Source organism: Palaemon carinicauda, chromosome 11 (genome assembly GCF_036898095.1).
Source record: "Palaemon carinicauda isolate YSFRI2023 chromosome 11, ASM3689809v2, whole genome shotgun sequence".
In the NCBI taxonomy this organism is placed as follows: Eukaryota; Metazoa; Arthropoda; class Malacostraca; order Decapoda; family Palaemonidae; genus Palaemon; species Palaemon carinicauda.
The window spans coordinates 140,367,269-140,383,995 of NC_090735.1; the positions used below are offsets into that span (position 1 = coordinate 140,367,269).

Here is a 16,727-nt window from a genome sequence, read left to right on the forward strand (position 1 = left end):
TCTTTCACATCTATCCTCCTATCACCCAGAGCTTTCTTCACTCCATCCATCCACCCAAACCTTGGCCTTCCTCTTGTACTTCTCCCATCAACTCTTGCATTCATCACCTTCTTTAGCAGACAGCCATTTTCCATTCTCTCAACATGGCCAAACCTCCTCAACACATTCATATCCACTCTAGCTGCTAACTCATTTCTTACACCCGTTCTCAGTCTCACCACTTCGTTCCTAACCCTATCAACTCGAGATACACCAGCCATACTCCTTAGACACTTCATCTCAAACACATTCAATTTCTGTCTCCATCACTTTCATTCCCCACAACTCCAATCCATACATCACAGTTGGTACAATCACTTTCTCATATAGAACTCTCTTAACATTCATGCCCAACCCTCTATTTTTTACTACTCCCTTAACTGCCCCCAACACTTTGCAACCTTCATTCACTCTCTGACGTACATCTGCTTCCACTCCACCATTTGCTGCAACAACAGACCCCAAGTACTTAAACTGATCTACCTCCTCAAGTAACTCTCCATTCAACATGACATTCAACCTTGCACCACCTTCCCTTCTCGTACATCTCATAACCTTACTCTTACCCACATTAACTCTCAACTTCTTTCTCTCACACACACTTCCATATTCTGTCACTAATCGGCCAACTTCTCTTCTGTGTCTAAAACCAGTACAGTATCATCCGCAAACAACAACTGATTTACCTCCCATTCATGGTCATTCTCGTCTACCAGTTTTAATCCTCGTCCAAGCACTCGAGCATTCACCTCTCTCACCACTCCATCAACATACAAGTTAAGCAACCATGGCGACATCACACATCCCTGTCTCAGCCCCACTCTCACCGGAAACCAATCACTCACTTCATTTCCTATCCTAACACATGCTTTACTACCTTTGTAGAAACTTTTCACTGCTTGCAACAACCTTCCACCAACTCCATATAACCTCATCACATTCCACATTGCTTCCCTATCAACTCTATCATACGCTTTCTCCAGATCCATAAATGCAACATACACCTTACCTTTTGCTAAATATTTCTCGCATCTCTGCCTTACTGTAAAAATCTGATTCATACAACCCCTACCTCTTCTAAAACCACCCTGTATACAGTATATATAAATTTATATATATATATATATATATATATATATATATATATATATATCTATATATATATATATATATATATATATATATATATATATATATATATATATATATATATGTATATATATATATATATATATATATATATATATGTGTGTGTGTGTGTGTGTGTGTGTATATATATATATATATATATATATATATATATATATATATATATATATATATATATGAATGTACTATTCTAATAACATTTTACTTTTATATTATTCCTTTTCTCTGAAACAGGTTTGGATATGTGTCACTTTGACTGTCTTGCTCATGGGACCTGTTCTATGGTTAATATCATATGTCGTAAAAAATTATGTCACAATTGATGGGAAGGCGATCAATTACCAGTGGTTTCACCTCAACATATTTCGAAATGTTGTCAATCAGGGTAACTTCATTCAGGAAGAATCATTGCCAATCCGAGTTGTTCTTGCATTCTGGTTTCTCTTCTGCCTCATAAATGCAGGTAACTTTACCCTATAAATCTAGCTATATTGATATGCAGACCTCGACAATTATGAACAAACCAACACTTTTTTGTAGTGTATTAATTATCTTTTCACCCGAGAATATTAATTTGTCTATACTAAAATTTATATTAGAAACACATGGATTAAAAATATCCATTTGATACTCAGCTTTCACAGAAAGATGAGATCTTTAGAATATTCAATATAGAATAAGGACTTTTGCATTATATATCATAGTAAGGACATTGATTCAACAATTTCACTCCATACCTAAAAAAATTTTACAAACATACAGTAATCAACTTAATTATAGTAAGCCTACACTTCGATTCCTAAAATGTTTTAACATGAACATACAATAATCAACTTAATTATAGTAAGCCTACACTTCAATTCCTAAATTTTAATACATAAGGAAGGTTTCTTGAAAAAAATATTAAAGGCTACAGCCATCCAATTTTCTTAGATTTACAACATATCCTCATTTAACCCATGATGATGAAAATCGTCTTCTAATCTTACTAGTACATGCCCCACTACAAGAGCATGCAGTACCAAATATTAGACATAATTTATGACAGTCAGTGATCTTTAAGTATTGCCTCAACTGTGATTATTGTATTGCTCACTGTCTAACTGAATACATAAAGCAGGTTTCTATTTCCATGTTAAATGATTCCTGACAGAAAATGTAGGTTTACTAACTTGAACCTTTTGTACACTTTCTCGGGGAGGGGCAGTCTGTCATGGTACGTCTCATATTTGATTCAAAGGGAGGGAACTTTAACTCCAGAAAATAGTGTTGTTAGGGACTTTAAAATCAGGTACTGTATCAGGTCATGGGTCTTGACTGTTTCTGTCAATATGCTCTTTGCACTAGGGAGGCTCCACTCATGCCTGTGATGAGTGAAGCACTTTCAGCTCTTGGGAAAAAAAAGTTGTTCGTGCACAGCATGCAAACCCTCATCCTTTACTTAGGGAGATTCGTTCAGCGCATGCTCTTATCCAGCTGGTGAGAGTACAGGGCATGTAACCCTGACCTGCTCTCCAGCCAGAGAGCCTTCACTTTTGATTTGGCCACTGACGCTTACCTGTGTAACCTAGAGTCAGCGCCTGACAATTTAAAAAAAAAAAAAATTCTATTTTCAGGAATTGATTATTGTTGTTACAGGTGGAATGGAAGCAAAACGTTCAAGATTGGCGGGGGAAGGGTGGATGCTGCAACCGGTTTATGGCTAAACTGGCAGTGGATCCACACTTCCTGTGTGTGTTTTGTAGGTGTCATGACCATGGGCACCGAGACAATGAAGCTGCTTCAACCTTGGCCCGCATCATCCTCAGTAAGCAGATCTCACTATCAAGGTGCTGGCTACGTATAAATCTTTGGTAAAATGTTCATTACCTAAGGGCATTTTATCAATCTATCTATCTATATACAGTATATATATATATATATATATATATATATATATATATATATATATATATATATATATATATATATATATATATATATATATATATATATATATATATATTTGGGCTCAAGCCATGGCGTCCTGATAGAAGGTTCCTTTTTGGTAGCTTCCTTGGGTATATTACTACTAAATATTCCCAGAGAATTTAACCACAGGTATTCATAGAATTCTAACTTCTGGAGCGAGTATCCTAAAGGTTTCCCTTTAAGACATCGTATATCAACAGGGGACGCATGTATTAACGCGCCACATAGCTATCTACACCCCACATAGAGTTAACACTTCGATGTGTAGGGGCGGAGAATAGCTGGGGAGCCGTTCCACAGCTAATCTCGTTCGTGGCTACTTTTGGTACTCGAGACGTAAACAAACGGGCGCCATTGCTAAATGACGTCACGTCCGTCCTCATCCTTTGCTTAGTAGCTTGCCTTACTAGTCGGATTTTTCCCTGTGCGTATCTTATCGACTTGCATCTTAGCCATGTCTCTACCCTCGGCCTCGCCTTCTTCTGGAAAGTTGAGTACAAGGTTCCAGTATTGTTTAAATAAGCTCTGACCGTAAAGTAACTTTTACTTTTCGAGATATTTGATGTTTTGTGGCAGAGCTGTGCCTCGCGGACCCGCAATTTTATGGCGTCGCTGTTGTTTTGCATGCCTTATTTAGCTAGCCTCAACAGCGTTTTCCGGCCTCACTAACTAATCGATACTATTAGTTATTTAGTCTTCATAGCTAGGAACTTTATATATCGTGTTTTGACGCCTTGTTATCGGTCATCATCTGACCCCATACCAGTTCGCTAGTCTAGCCCCTAGGCCAGAGCGCCTAACATCAGTGTTCATGCATGATATATTTCAGTGATCCTAGGTTTAGTTATGAAGATAGTGGCTTTATTTTACGATACTGTTGACTGTGATGCAAGTGATTTTGCCTTCAGGGACCATATAGGGGATAGGTTAGATAGTGTGCCTTTCTAACCTAACCTACATGTAGGACCTCTATATGCTTCCTTCACCCCCTGCCTTAGGGCATCCCCTCTGTGTAGCCTTACTCCCCCTACCACGTAAGGGGATCAAGCTCATATCAGAGTATCTATCGCTTCTCTGTCCTCTCTAAGGGAATGATCCCCCCTTAGGGTTGTGTCCGAGAATGGGGAACGGCATGTCCTTCCTCTATTGCTGGGGCTAGGTGTCCGACCTTTCCTGCAATAGCGATACGTCTTCCATCCTAACTAGTTCAGGGCGTAACATCCCTGCTCTAGGTTAGGCTTGGGGGAAGTTAGTTCTGTGCCTTGCTGAAACGATACCCATGCACCATTCTCAGACAGGCTGCCTTATCTTAGGCTAGGGAGCGTCCTCCCTTCCTTGGTGGCCGCTTTGGTACAGAGCCTCCTCCATAGAAGACCCTTCTTCTTCTCCCCTCCCCTCCTATCTCTTGTATGGCCTAGCCTATACTTAGGTTAGTCTATACCCATCTGTCCCCTGTCCTACAACTCCTCCTTAGGGTGGAGTGATAGGGCTACCTTGAGCTCCTGTGTGCAGTCCGCTCTGGTACATATACCCTTCATAGTGTCCTATGGGGTTAGCCATTAGATGCGTTTTGTCCGCAGGGGTTCTTCCCCCTCTTGGGTGTTCCCTAGCCCTCCCTTGGGCTACCCTGGCTCCCGGCCGTCTGCGGCCCCCGCCTCTGGGTGATAGGGCTAGCCTCTATCATGGGTACACCCACTCAGGTGGGATGTCTTGGGGTCCGTGTCCGTACCCCTACATCCCTCCTTCTGTCTCTTTCACTATCCTGGTGCCGGTCCCTTGCCGCCTCACCTGTCGGTGATACCCACCTCCCACCCTTGGTGACTCATTCCTTGCCCCCTGGGCCGTCAGTCCTCCGTGTGCCGGGGACTGCCGCCTCCCGTTGGCGTCCAGCCGATAGCCTTCCCTCTTCCCTCATAGCTTCGGTCGTCCGTCCATTGGTCCGGCCCCCGGAGTGCCGGCATCCACTGCCGGCAGTCTGATTCTGCTATAGCCCTTTCCTTGTCCCTGTCACCAAGCCGGCAACCTTCGGCTGCCGGAGCCGCCGCTCCCCGCTGGCGTACCGCCGTTGTGCCGGCGGCCGCCATCCTGGTATTACCCCTGACTTATATATTTGTCTTCCCTAATGCCAGAAACTCTGCTGGAGCGGCCTCCGGCAGGAGCCTTCCGGAGGCGTCAAAGCTACTTGCACCCCTTCTACTAGCTATCATCTCATACTGATAGCCCTACATTGCAACCAGATGGTTTGACTACATAAATAGATAGGTACTATCTTACCGTTCTATTAATAACCATGCTGTCTTCTTGCATATCACAAATTTCCAGCATGCTGTGTGTATCTTAGCATGGCTGGTTGCCGGAAACCGTTACACTATGGGATCTTCTACGTTCCCAATTCTATGGTCTGAGTGGCCTCAGTCCCAGTTTTATATCCTTGGCAATTCCCACTAGAATTCCCACTGCCTTCCTGGCATTCTATGAAGAATTCTGCCCTGTGCCCTCGGTCACAACAAATTGCCTATGGATAAGGTTACGGTAACCAGCCGGGCGGGTTACACGGAGTATGTGTCTATCTCCTTCATTTCCGCCCATTCTCTGAACATCACATTGTTTATACCACTCAATATTAAGTTAAAGATTAATCCTTTAATATTTAACTTTAGAATAGAAGTCATTCTTATGACTCCCCCATGCTCATGTTCTCTTTCTCTTACAGGAGGAGTACGTGAAGTGCGACCACGGCTTCTGTGGAGTGAAGCGCCCGCACTTTTATGGGCACACGGTGTGTAGGACTCATGCCCCTTGTGCCAACAAGAGAGGTGATCTGAAGTTTTGGGACCCGCAGAACTGTACGGTCTGCAAGGACCGCCTGGTCAAGGCGTTCAATAATCCTCCCTCAGCGGAGGTTAGGGACGCTTCTCGAGAGAAGCTACGCAAATGGGTGCGTGGCTTCCAGAAGAACGCCACTGGACCATACCTTGCCACTGAAGACTTGAGGGCCTTACTGTTCCCGAAGGCATCCCCAGACTCTGTGGTCCCCAAGGATCAGATCCCCACCATCCAGATCACGGTGGAACCCGATGTAGTCATGGCCCAGTCCATGCACGAGTGTCGCCTGGATACCAACAACGCGGATCGTATATCAGAGGTGTCAGAGACAACGGAGAGGAACCTCATGGCCGAAGAATTGGACTATGAGGAAGACCGAGTGGAATACGCCGAGTCGGAGCAAGAGGTCGCTCCGCCTTCCACCACCGCCCCAACTCCTACACCGACGGAAGTATCACTCCCGTCTACCTCCGCCACTCGGACCCCATCCTATCCAGCGCCCAGGAGATGTTTCGTATGCTCGAAGCTCTTATGGACAAGAAGCTCCGTGAAACACACGAATACATCAGGACCATGGGAAGTTCCAAGGAGCCGAAAAGGATTTCGGTTAAGGACCTCCCGGCATGCTCGCACGCCAACCCCTGGAGGTATGCTGAGCATATGCCTATCGCAACGGGCAGGATCTTCGTCAGTGAGAAGGTCGGCTCGGTTGCCCTGGAAGAAGTGGAGTTCTTCCCGAGTTTTGAGGCTTATCCGGACTGTTACGTCCGGCTTCGATCCGAACCTGCCTCTAAAGAAGAGACCGAACCTAAGGAGGTGATAGTGTTCGATCTCCCGAAGGCCCAGGCTATGCTGGCCAACGCTTTTAAAAGTAGGGGTTTTACCTGCTCAAAGCTTCCGGCGCTGAGCAAGAAGCACCCTACCTACGTCGCACCAGATGATGCGATCCTCCCCTTCATGAAAAAGGCCTTCGCTGCGGTACACAAGGCAGTGGAAGAAGGGAAACCTTGCCCTGCACTGGTGGAGTGCAGACCCTTCTCCCTGATTACTCCCCCCGATGTTCGACACTGGAAAGATGTCCAGCATACTGTCGTGGTGGGGAAACTAGATCCTGACGTTGCTGGACGTCAGTTTAACGAAGACCTCCCGAAACTTAATGACCATCTCCTTCGTCGGGAACAAGACACGAAGGAAAGGCTTGCCGCATCCATGTCCCTCCAGGTACAGCTTGACGTCATGGCCGGTGACGCTAGAGTCCCCGACCACTACATGGTGCTCGCCAAAACGCATTTGGCGACTGTAGTTAAGGACTTGTACCACTTCATGAAGGCTCGGAGAGCCTGTCGTGAATTCGTGTTCTCAAGTGCCACAGTGAGACACGAACCCCGGAGGCTGATTTCCTCCAACATCTGGGGTAAGCACCTCTTTCCCTCCGACCTTGTAAAAGAGATTACCGACAAAGCCGCCACGGAGAACAGGAACCTTCTCCACAAGTGGGGCATGTCGAAGAAGAGGAAATCCTCTCAGTACGACGGCCCTCAACCTAAGAGGAAATCCTCCAAGCAAAAACCCCAGCAACGTCAACAGAGACGGCAGTTTCCGGGACCCGCTACTCCCCAAATGGCTGCTCAACCACAGCAGACCTTTCAGCTGGTCACCCAACCGATCTTGTCACAGTCGCCGGTTTTCACCCCTGCTTTCGAGCAACAGATGACTACCTTTCGTCCCAAAGGTAGAGGCTCAAACAGAGGTGCAGGCAGAGACGCATCTCGCCGTCCCTCCAGAGGCAGAGGAGGAAGGGGAGCTAGCGGCCGAGGCAGTAAACCCTCGGGACACCAGAAGCAATGAAGTGCTTCCGGTGGGAGGAAGACTCCGCCAATTCCAGGATCGTTGGACCTTCGATCCCTGGGCACATAGCATCGTCAAGAAGGGTCTAGACTGGAGTTGGACTCAACCACCCCCAACCTTCCAGCAATTCTTCCAACAATCAACCCCCCTTCTGGAAGAATATGTCCTAGATCTCTTGAACAAGAAGGTGATAAGGAGGGTAAAGTCAACCAGGTTCCAAGGGAGACTGTTTTGCGTCCCCAAGAAGGACTCCGACAAGCTCAGAGTCATTCTAGACTTATCCCCCCTCAACAAGTTCATAGTGAACAACAAGTTCAAGATGCTGACTCTTCAACAGATAAGGACCCTACGATGTCTTAAAAGGGAAACCTTTAGGATACTCGCTCCAGAAGTTAGAATTCTGTGATAACCTGTGGTTAAATTCTCTGGGAATATTTAGCAGTTATATACCCAAGGAAGCTACCAAAAAGGAACCTTCCATCAGGACGCCATGGCTATCTCACCCAAAAATAGATTTTTCGCTTCGCTCAAAATCCGTTATATATATATATATATATATATATATATATATATATATATATATATATATATATATATATATATATATATATATATATATATATATATATATATTTATATATATATAATGGATTTTGAGCGAAGCAAAAAATCTATTTTTGGGTGAGATAGCCATGGCGTTCTGATGGAAGGTTCCTTTTTGGTAGCTTCCTTGGGTATATCACTACTAAATATTCCCAGAGAATTTAACCACAGGTTATCACAGAATTCTAACTTCTGGAGCGAGTATCCTAAAGGTTTCCCTTTTAAGACATCGTATATCAACAGGGGACGCATGTATTAACGCGCCACATAGCTATCTACACCCCAAACAGAGTTAACACTTCGGTGTGTAGGGGCGGAGAATAGCTGGGGAGCCGTTCCACAGCTAATCTCTTTCGTGGCTACTTTTGGTACTCGAGACGTAAACAAACGGGCGCCATTGCTAAATGACGTCACGTCCGTCCTCATCCTGAAGCCAGTTGCTTGCCGATCGCCATGATACAGCAGAGCAGGGTGGGACCTGAAAAACTGGACGAAGTAGCAGGGAGGGTTCATCAGGACGCCATGGCTATCTCACCCAAAAATAGATTTTTCGCTTCGCTCAAAATCCGTTTTTTGGGCTCAAGCCATGGCGTCCTGATGGAAGAATACCAGAGAATCAATGGATCGTGGTAGATTTTCCCCTATTTGAGTAAGTGCCGAGGGCTTTGAACAGGGTAGCATAGTAATCTTAATAGAAAAACCGTAGGGAAGAGACCTTCCTGCCCCCCTGGCAGTGAAGTTCCCACGGGCCATGCTGAGATCAAAGTGGTTATCGAAGGGCTATTCACCTTGAATAGAACCTGAAGAACTTGGAGACAAGACTGAATGGTTGGCATTCATATAGGAACATTCTCAAAGGCAGACAAGTGGTGGTTAGGCACTGTATGTTAATGGAGAAGTGTCTCGTCTCTAAGGTATGAAGAGAGTAAGTATTCGTATTGGAATACTGTATTACATTGCACAGGTGAATATATAATAAGGCTTGAGACCTTAGTATCTTCATCAACCATAAGAGGAAGGGGATAATAAAACTATGACAGACATGTATTTCATAGGATAAGTAGGAGCGGATTGAGATGCACAAGTAATAAAATAAGAATTTTATTTCACAATTGCAGAGAATATGAATGAATTGCAATAAATGTAAAGTTAATTTACAACAAATTATAATGTACATAGTAATGAAAGACGTGCTCTTGAATCTGAAAGAGAATTTCAAATTTATTAGTAGGCACTCGTTCTCGAGGAACGTCAGTCTTTAAAATTAAACACATCATGCTCTAGGCATGCGGCACTCGTGTGACGACTATGACATTTCACCTGGGATAAGAACAGTTATATGAAAAGCACTAAGTGTTTTCGACATCACTACGTATCACTCGAGGGTCAACATAGACACCCGAAGAGTTAGAGTCCCAAGTAACTCACTGTTCTATGCAGAGTTAGGTGCAGGTTTCATAACACTACCTGCGGCTACCACAAAATGTTTGACTTCGTGCACTTGTTTCGCATAATGTTTGAAGAAAACACGCGAGGACTTCCAGCCTGTGAAACTCTTAAGGCTTTCGAAATCCATACTCTGAAAGAAATTCAGAGACGATGCAACTTTTCTAGGATCGTGACCGGCGGGTGTACTGTCAGGATCCACCGGAAGCACTTCATTGCTTCTGGTGACCCGAGGGCTTACTGCCTCGGCTGCTAGCTCCCCTTCCTCCTCTGCCTCTGGAGGGACGGCGAGATGCGTCTCTGCCTGCACCTCTGTTTGAGCCTCTACCTTTGGGACGAAAGGTAGTTGTCTGTTGCTCAAAGGCAGGGGTGAAAACCGGTGACTGGGACAAAACCGGTTGGGTGACCAGCTGAAAGGTCTGTTGTGGCTGAGCAGCCACTTGGGGAGTAGCGGGTCCCGGAAACTGCCGTCTCTGTTGACGTTGCTGGGGTTTTGGCTTGAAGCATTTCCTCTTAGGTTGAGGGCCATCGTCCTGAGAGGATTTCCTCTTTTTCGACATGCCCCACTTGTTGAGAAGGTTCCTATTCTCAGTGGCGGCCTTGTCGGTGATCTTTTTCACAAAGTCGGAGGGAAAGAGGTGCTTATCCCAGATGTTGGAGGAAATCAGCCTCCGGGGTTCGTGTCTCACTGTGGCACCCGAGAACACGAATTCGCGACAGGCTCTCTTAGCCTTCATGAAGTTGTACAGATCCTTTACCAGAGTCGCCATGTTCGATTTGGCGATTACCATGTAGTGGTCGGGGACTCTGGTGTCACCAGCCATGACGTCAAGCTGTACTTGGAGGGACATGGATGCTGCGAGCCTTTCCTTCGTGTCTTGTTCCCGACGAAAGAGATGATCATTAAGTTTCGGGAGGTCTTCATTAAACTGACGTCCAGCCACGTCAGGATCTAGTTTTCCCACCACGAAGGTATGCTGGATATCCTTCCAGTGTTGAACGTCGGGGGGAGTCACCATGGAGAAGGGTCTGCACTCCTCCAGTGCAGGACAGGGCTTCCCTTCTTCCACTGCCTTGTGACACGCAGCGAAGGCCTTTTCCGTAAAGGGAAGGACTGCGTCGTCGGGTGCGACGTAAGTAGTATGCTTCTTGCTCAGTGCCGGAAGCTTTGAGCAGGTAAAACCCCTACTTTTAAAAGTGTTGGCTAGCATAGCCTGGGCCTTCGGGAGATCGAACACTATCACCTCCTTAGGTTCGGTCTCTTCTTTAGAGGCAGGTTCGGATCGAAGCCGGACGTAACAGTCCGGGTAAGCCTCAAAGCTCGGGAAGAACTCCACTTCTTCCAAGGCAACCGAGCCGATCTTATCGCTGATGAAGATCCTGCCCGTTGCGATGACCATATGCTCAGCATACCTCCAGGGGTTAGCGTGTGAGCATATCGGGAGGTCCTTAACCGAAATCTTCTTCGATTCTTTGGAACCTTCCATGGACCTGATGAACTCGTGTGTCACTTGAAGCTTCTGTTCCATAAGGGCTTCTATCATACGGAACATCTCCTGGGCGGATGGGATGGGGTCCGGGGTAGTGGAGGTAGACGGGAGAGACAATTCCGTCGGTGTAGGAGTAGGGGCGGGGATGGAAGGCGGAGCGACCTCCTGTTCCGACTCGATGTAATCCACCTGGTCCTCTTCATCATCCGCGCCTTGGGCCATGAGGGTCCTCTCCGTGTCCTCCGAAATATCCGACATACGTTCCTCGTTGTCGGCATCCAGGCGACACTCGTGCATGGACTGGGCCATGACAACATCGGGTTCCACCGATATCTGGACGGTGGGGATCTGATCCTTGGGGACCCAGAATCTGGGGATGCCTTTGGGAACAATAAGGCCCTCATGTCTTCAGTGGCAAGGTACGGTCCAGTGGCGTTCTTCTGGAAGCCACGCACCCATTTGCGTAGCTTCTCTCGAGAAGCATCCCTAACCTCCGCTGAGGGAGGATTGTTGAACGCGTCGACCAGGCGATCCTGGCAGACCGTACAGTTCTGCGGGTCCCAGAACTTTAGATCCCCTTTCTTGTTGGCACAAGGGGCGTGGGTCCTACACGCCGTGTGTCCATAAAAGTGCGGGCGCTTCACTGCACAGAAGCTGTGATCGCACTTCAGTTGCTCCTCCTGTAAGAGAAAGAGAACATGAGTATGGGGGAGTCATAAGGATGATTCTTAAACTAAAGTTAAATATTAATTGATTAATTTTAACTTAACATTAAGTGTGATGCACAGAAAATGGGCGGAAAGAAGGAGATATACATACTACGTGTAACTCGCTCGGCTGGTTACCGTGGCCTTCATCCATAGACAATCTGCTGTGACCGAAGGCACAGGATAGAGTTCTACATGAAATGCCCGTAGGGCAGTGGGAATTTTATTGGAAATTGTCAAGGGTATAAGGCTAGGACTGAGGCCACTCAGACACTAGAATTGGGAACTAGAAGATCCCATAGGGTAACGGTTTCCGGCAACCAGCCGTGCTAAGATACACACAGCATGCTGGAAATCTGTGATATGCAAGAAGACAGCATGGTTACTAATAGAACAGTAAGATAATACAAATCCATTTACGTAATCAAGTCATCTGGTTGCGATGTAGGGCTATCAACATCAGATGATAGCTAGTAGAAGGGGGTGCAAGTCGTCTTGACGCTTCCGGAAGGCTCCGGCAGACCGCTGGCACGCCGGAGGCCGCTCCAGCAGAGTTTCTGGCATTAAGGAAGACAATATAGAAGTCAAGAGTAATACCAGGGTGGCGGCCGCCGGCACAGCGGCGGCACGCCGGCAGGGAGCTGTGGCTCCGGCAGCCGGAAGTAGCCGGCTTGGTGACAGGGACAAGGATGGTTATAGCGGAACCGGAGTGCCGGCTGTGGATGCCGGCACTCCGAGGGCCGGCCGGTGGACGGACGACTGAGGCTATGAGGAAGGAGGGAAGGCCATCGGCTAGGCTCCGGCGGCAGGCGGCAATCCCCCGGCACGCGGGGGACTGGCGGCGCAGAGGGAAGGGGGTGGGAAGTCACCAAGGTAGGAGGTGGGTATCACCGACAGTAGAGGCGGCAAGGGCCCGGCACCAGGATAGAGAAAGAGACAGAAGGGGGGATGTAGGGGTCCGGCCACGGACCCCAAGACATCCCACCTGAGTGGGTGTACCCATGATAGAGGCTAGCCTTATCACCCAGAAGCTTGGACCGCAGAGGACCGGGAGCTAAGGGAGCCCAAGGGAGGGCAGGGAACACTCAAGAGGGGGGAGAACCCCTATAGACAGAACGCATCTAGTGGCTAACCCCATAGGACACTATGAAGGGTATATGTACCAGAGCGGACTGCACACAGGAGCTCAAGGTAGCCCTACCACTCCACCCTAGGGAGGAGTTGTAGGAAAGGGGACAGATGGGTGAAGACTAACCTAAGCATAGGCTAGGCCATACAAGAGATAGGTGGGGAGGGGAGAAGAGAAGGGTCTTCTGTGGAGGGGGTTCTGTACCAGAGCGGCCACCAAGGAAGGGAGGACATTCTGTACCAGAGCGGCCACCAAGGAAGGGAGGACACTCCCTAGCCTAAGGTAAGGCAGCCTGTCTGAAAACGGTGCATGGGTATCGTTTCAGCAAGGTACAAAACTAACCTCCCCAAAACCTAACCTAGAGCAGGGATGTCACACCCTGAACTAGGAAGGATGGAAGACGTATCGCTATTGCAGGAAAGGTCGGAGACCTAGCCCCAGCAAAAGAGGAAGGACTAGCCGTTCCTTGTTCTCGGACGCAACCCTAAGGGGGATCATTCCCTTAGGGAGGACAGAGAAGTGATATAGTACTCTGATAAGAGCTTGACCCCTTACGTGGTAGGGGGAGCAAGACTACACAGAGGGGGTGCCCTAAGGCAGGGGGATGAAGGAAGCATATAGGGGTCCTACTGGTAGGTTAGGTTAGAAAGACACACTATCTAACCTGTCCCCTATATGGTCCCTGAAGGCGAAAAAACACTTGCATCACAGTCAATAGTATTGTAAAATAATGCCACTATCTTCATAGATAAACCTAGGATCACTGATAAATATCATGCATGAACACTGATATAGGCGCTCTGGCCTAGGGGCTATACTAGCCAACTGGTATGGGGTCAGATGATGACCGATAAAAGAGCGTCAAAACACGATATAAAAGTTCCTAGCTATGAAGACTAAATAACTAATAGTATCGATTAGTTAATGAGGCCGGAAAACGCTGTTGAGGCTATCTAAATAAGGCATGCAAAACCAACAGCGACGCCATAAAATGGCCGGTCCGGTGGAGGCACAGCTCTGCCACAAAACATCAAATATCTCGAAAAGTAAAAGTTACTTTACGGTCAGAGCTTATTTAAACAATACTGGAACCTTGTACTCAACTTTCCAGAAGAAGGCGAGGCCGAAAGTAGCGACATAACGAAGATGCAAGCTGATGAAAATGCACAAGGGAAAATCCGTCTTAGCAAGGCAAGCTACTAGAAGAAGGATGAGGACGGACGTGACGTCATTTAGCAATGGCGCCCGTTTGTTTACGTCTCGAGTACCAAAAGTAGCCACAAACGAGATTAGCTGTGGAACAGCTCCCCAGCTATTCTTCGCCCCTACACACCGAAGTGTTAACTCTGTTTGGGGTGTAGATAGCTATGTGGCGCGTTAATACATGCGTCCCCTGTTGATATACGATGTCTTAAAAGGGAAACCTTTAGGATACTCGCTCCAGAAGTTAGAATTCTGTGATAACCTGTGGTTAAATTCTCTGGGAATATTTAGTAGTGATTTACCTAAGGAAGCCCAAAAATATATATATACAGTGTATATATATGTACATATATATATATATATATATATATATATATATATATATATATATATATATATATATATATATATATATATATATATATATATTATTATTACTATTATTATTACTTGCTAAGCTAAAACCCTAGTTGGAAAAGCAGGATGCTCTAAGCCTAAGGGGCTCCAACAGGGAAAATAGCCCAGTGAAGAAAGGAAAAAAGGAAAAATAAAATATTTTAAGAAGAGTAACAACATTAAAATAAATATATCCTATATAAAATATATAAGACCTAATAAAACAGGAGGAAGAGAACCCAGACAGAACAGTGTGCCCGAGTGTACCCTCAGGCAGGAGAACTATAACCCAAGATAGTGGAAGACCATGGTACAGAGGCTATGGCACTAACCAAGACAAGAGAAAAATGGTTTAATTTTGTAGTGTCCTTCTCCTAGAAGAGCTGCGTACCATAGCTAAAGAGTCCCTTCTACCCTTAGCAAGAGGAAATTGGCCACTGAACAGTTACAGTGCAGTAACCCTTTTGGTGAAGAAGAATTGTTTGGTAATCTCAGCGTTGTCAGGTGTATGAGGACAGAAGAGAATATGTAAAGAATAGGCCAGACTATTTGGTGTATGTATAGGCAAAAGGAAAATGAACTGTAACCAGAGAAAAGGATCCAATATAGTACTGTCTGGCCAGACAAGAGACGCCATAACTCTCTAGTGGTAGCATCTCAATGGGTAGCTGGTGCCTTGGCCAACATACTACCTATATATGATTTTATGTTGTAAAATTCATCTAGCAGTAGCATGGCCTCTCACAGCAAATGACTTGGGTAGACTAATCTAGGTAAGCTAATTTGCTTCAGCCCACCATATCAGGGATTTAAATGTGTTCGTAAAAAGGCCTCCTCCTCATCTCTGTGGCCGCAGCAGGACTTCTCTGACATACCCGTGTGCTGACTTTAGGTCTTGGTCTCTAGTGCTGTTGCAGGCATATGCTCTGAAGTGGAAGAAGCGTATGGAGTGTTCAGTGGAGCTAGACTGGGCATTGGGCAATGTCCAAGAAGTCTCTGTGGAAGTCTAGCTGCTTTGGTTTCCTCGGTGGGTGTGACTGCCAATGCCGTCCCTACACGTAGGGCCCTGGATTGGTCTCCGGTGAGTATGCTGCAGAGGCTTTGAGATGATCTAAATCACCGAATTTTTTAGGTTTCACTGCTGTGTGGGAAACCCCTAGTGTTTGTCACACCTCTTTGGAGGCTTGAAGCTCTTTGCCTGTTAGTATGGAGTGTGTTGAAGATGAGGCTGATGTAAACAAATCTTAGATTTAGTTAGGTCTTTCAGGTAAGCCCTCCATGACTTTGTTGATGGAGCTTGTAGTTAAGGCTTCTTCTACCCCATTTCCCATTTTACAGGTGTCTTAACTATCCCCAGTGGCATCAGTAGTGAAGGGCATGGTGGTTCTCCCAGTGTCAGGGAACCCGATGGTCCACCACCCACCCCCAATCCTAAGAAGGCTGTTAAGTCTGGTAAGGTAGCCACCTGTCTCTACAGGTAAGGTGCCAGCATGGAGAGCCTGGGAATCCATTGGTGGGCATATGGGCAAAAAGATCAAGGTAAATATTACTTCTGTTCTTTAGGTTACTCAGATTCCTGACCTGGATCCAATGATTCCCACCCCTTCCCCTGTATCTATCTGCCCAACACTTGTGTCGGGGGATCTCTGGCCAGTTGCTCTTCCCTCATTGTCTGTGGTTGTGCCTCCGGCCATGCTTGTGAGTGTGCCTATCCCTTCTCCTGTGTCAGTGTGCCCTAGTGTTGTGGCTCTTGTTGAAGCAGCAACCCATGTAATTTCACCCCCTAGGGGAATGTCATCATCAATGGTTGCTCAGACATAGACTACTCTGCTTGCAGAGCCTGGAGCAAGAGCCAGGAAGAGGAAGAAACTTTCAGACAGTTCTTTCTCCTCCTCCTCCTCCTCATTGTCCTCTTGCCTT

At 46.4% G+C, this 16,727-nt stretch overlaps 1 protein-coding gene across 3 annotated transcripts in view; it reads left to right on the forward strand.

Annotated features, from left to right (window-relative positions):
- Nucleotides 1-16,727, forward strand: part of LOC137650249 (probable glutamate receptor) — a 110,068-nt gene that overhangs the window by 39,779 nt on the left and 53,562 nt on the right. For all 3 annotated transcript variants that reach the window (XM_068383545.1, XM_068383543.1, XM_068383544.1), the window contains one exon: nt 1,423-1,651. In XM_068383545.1, the coding sequence (XP_068239646.1) occupies nt 1,423-1,651 (229 nt within the window). The remainder of the gene's footprint in view (nt 1-1,422; nt 1,652-16,727) is intronic.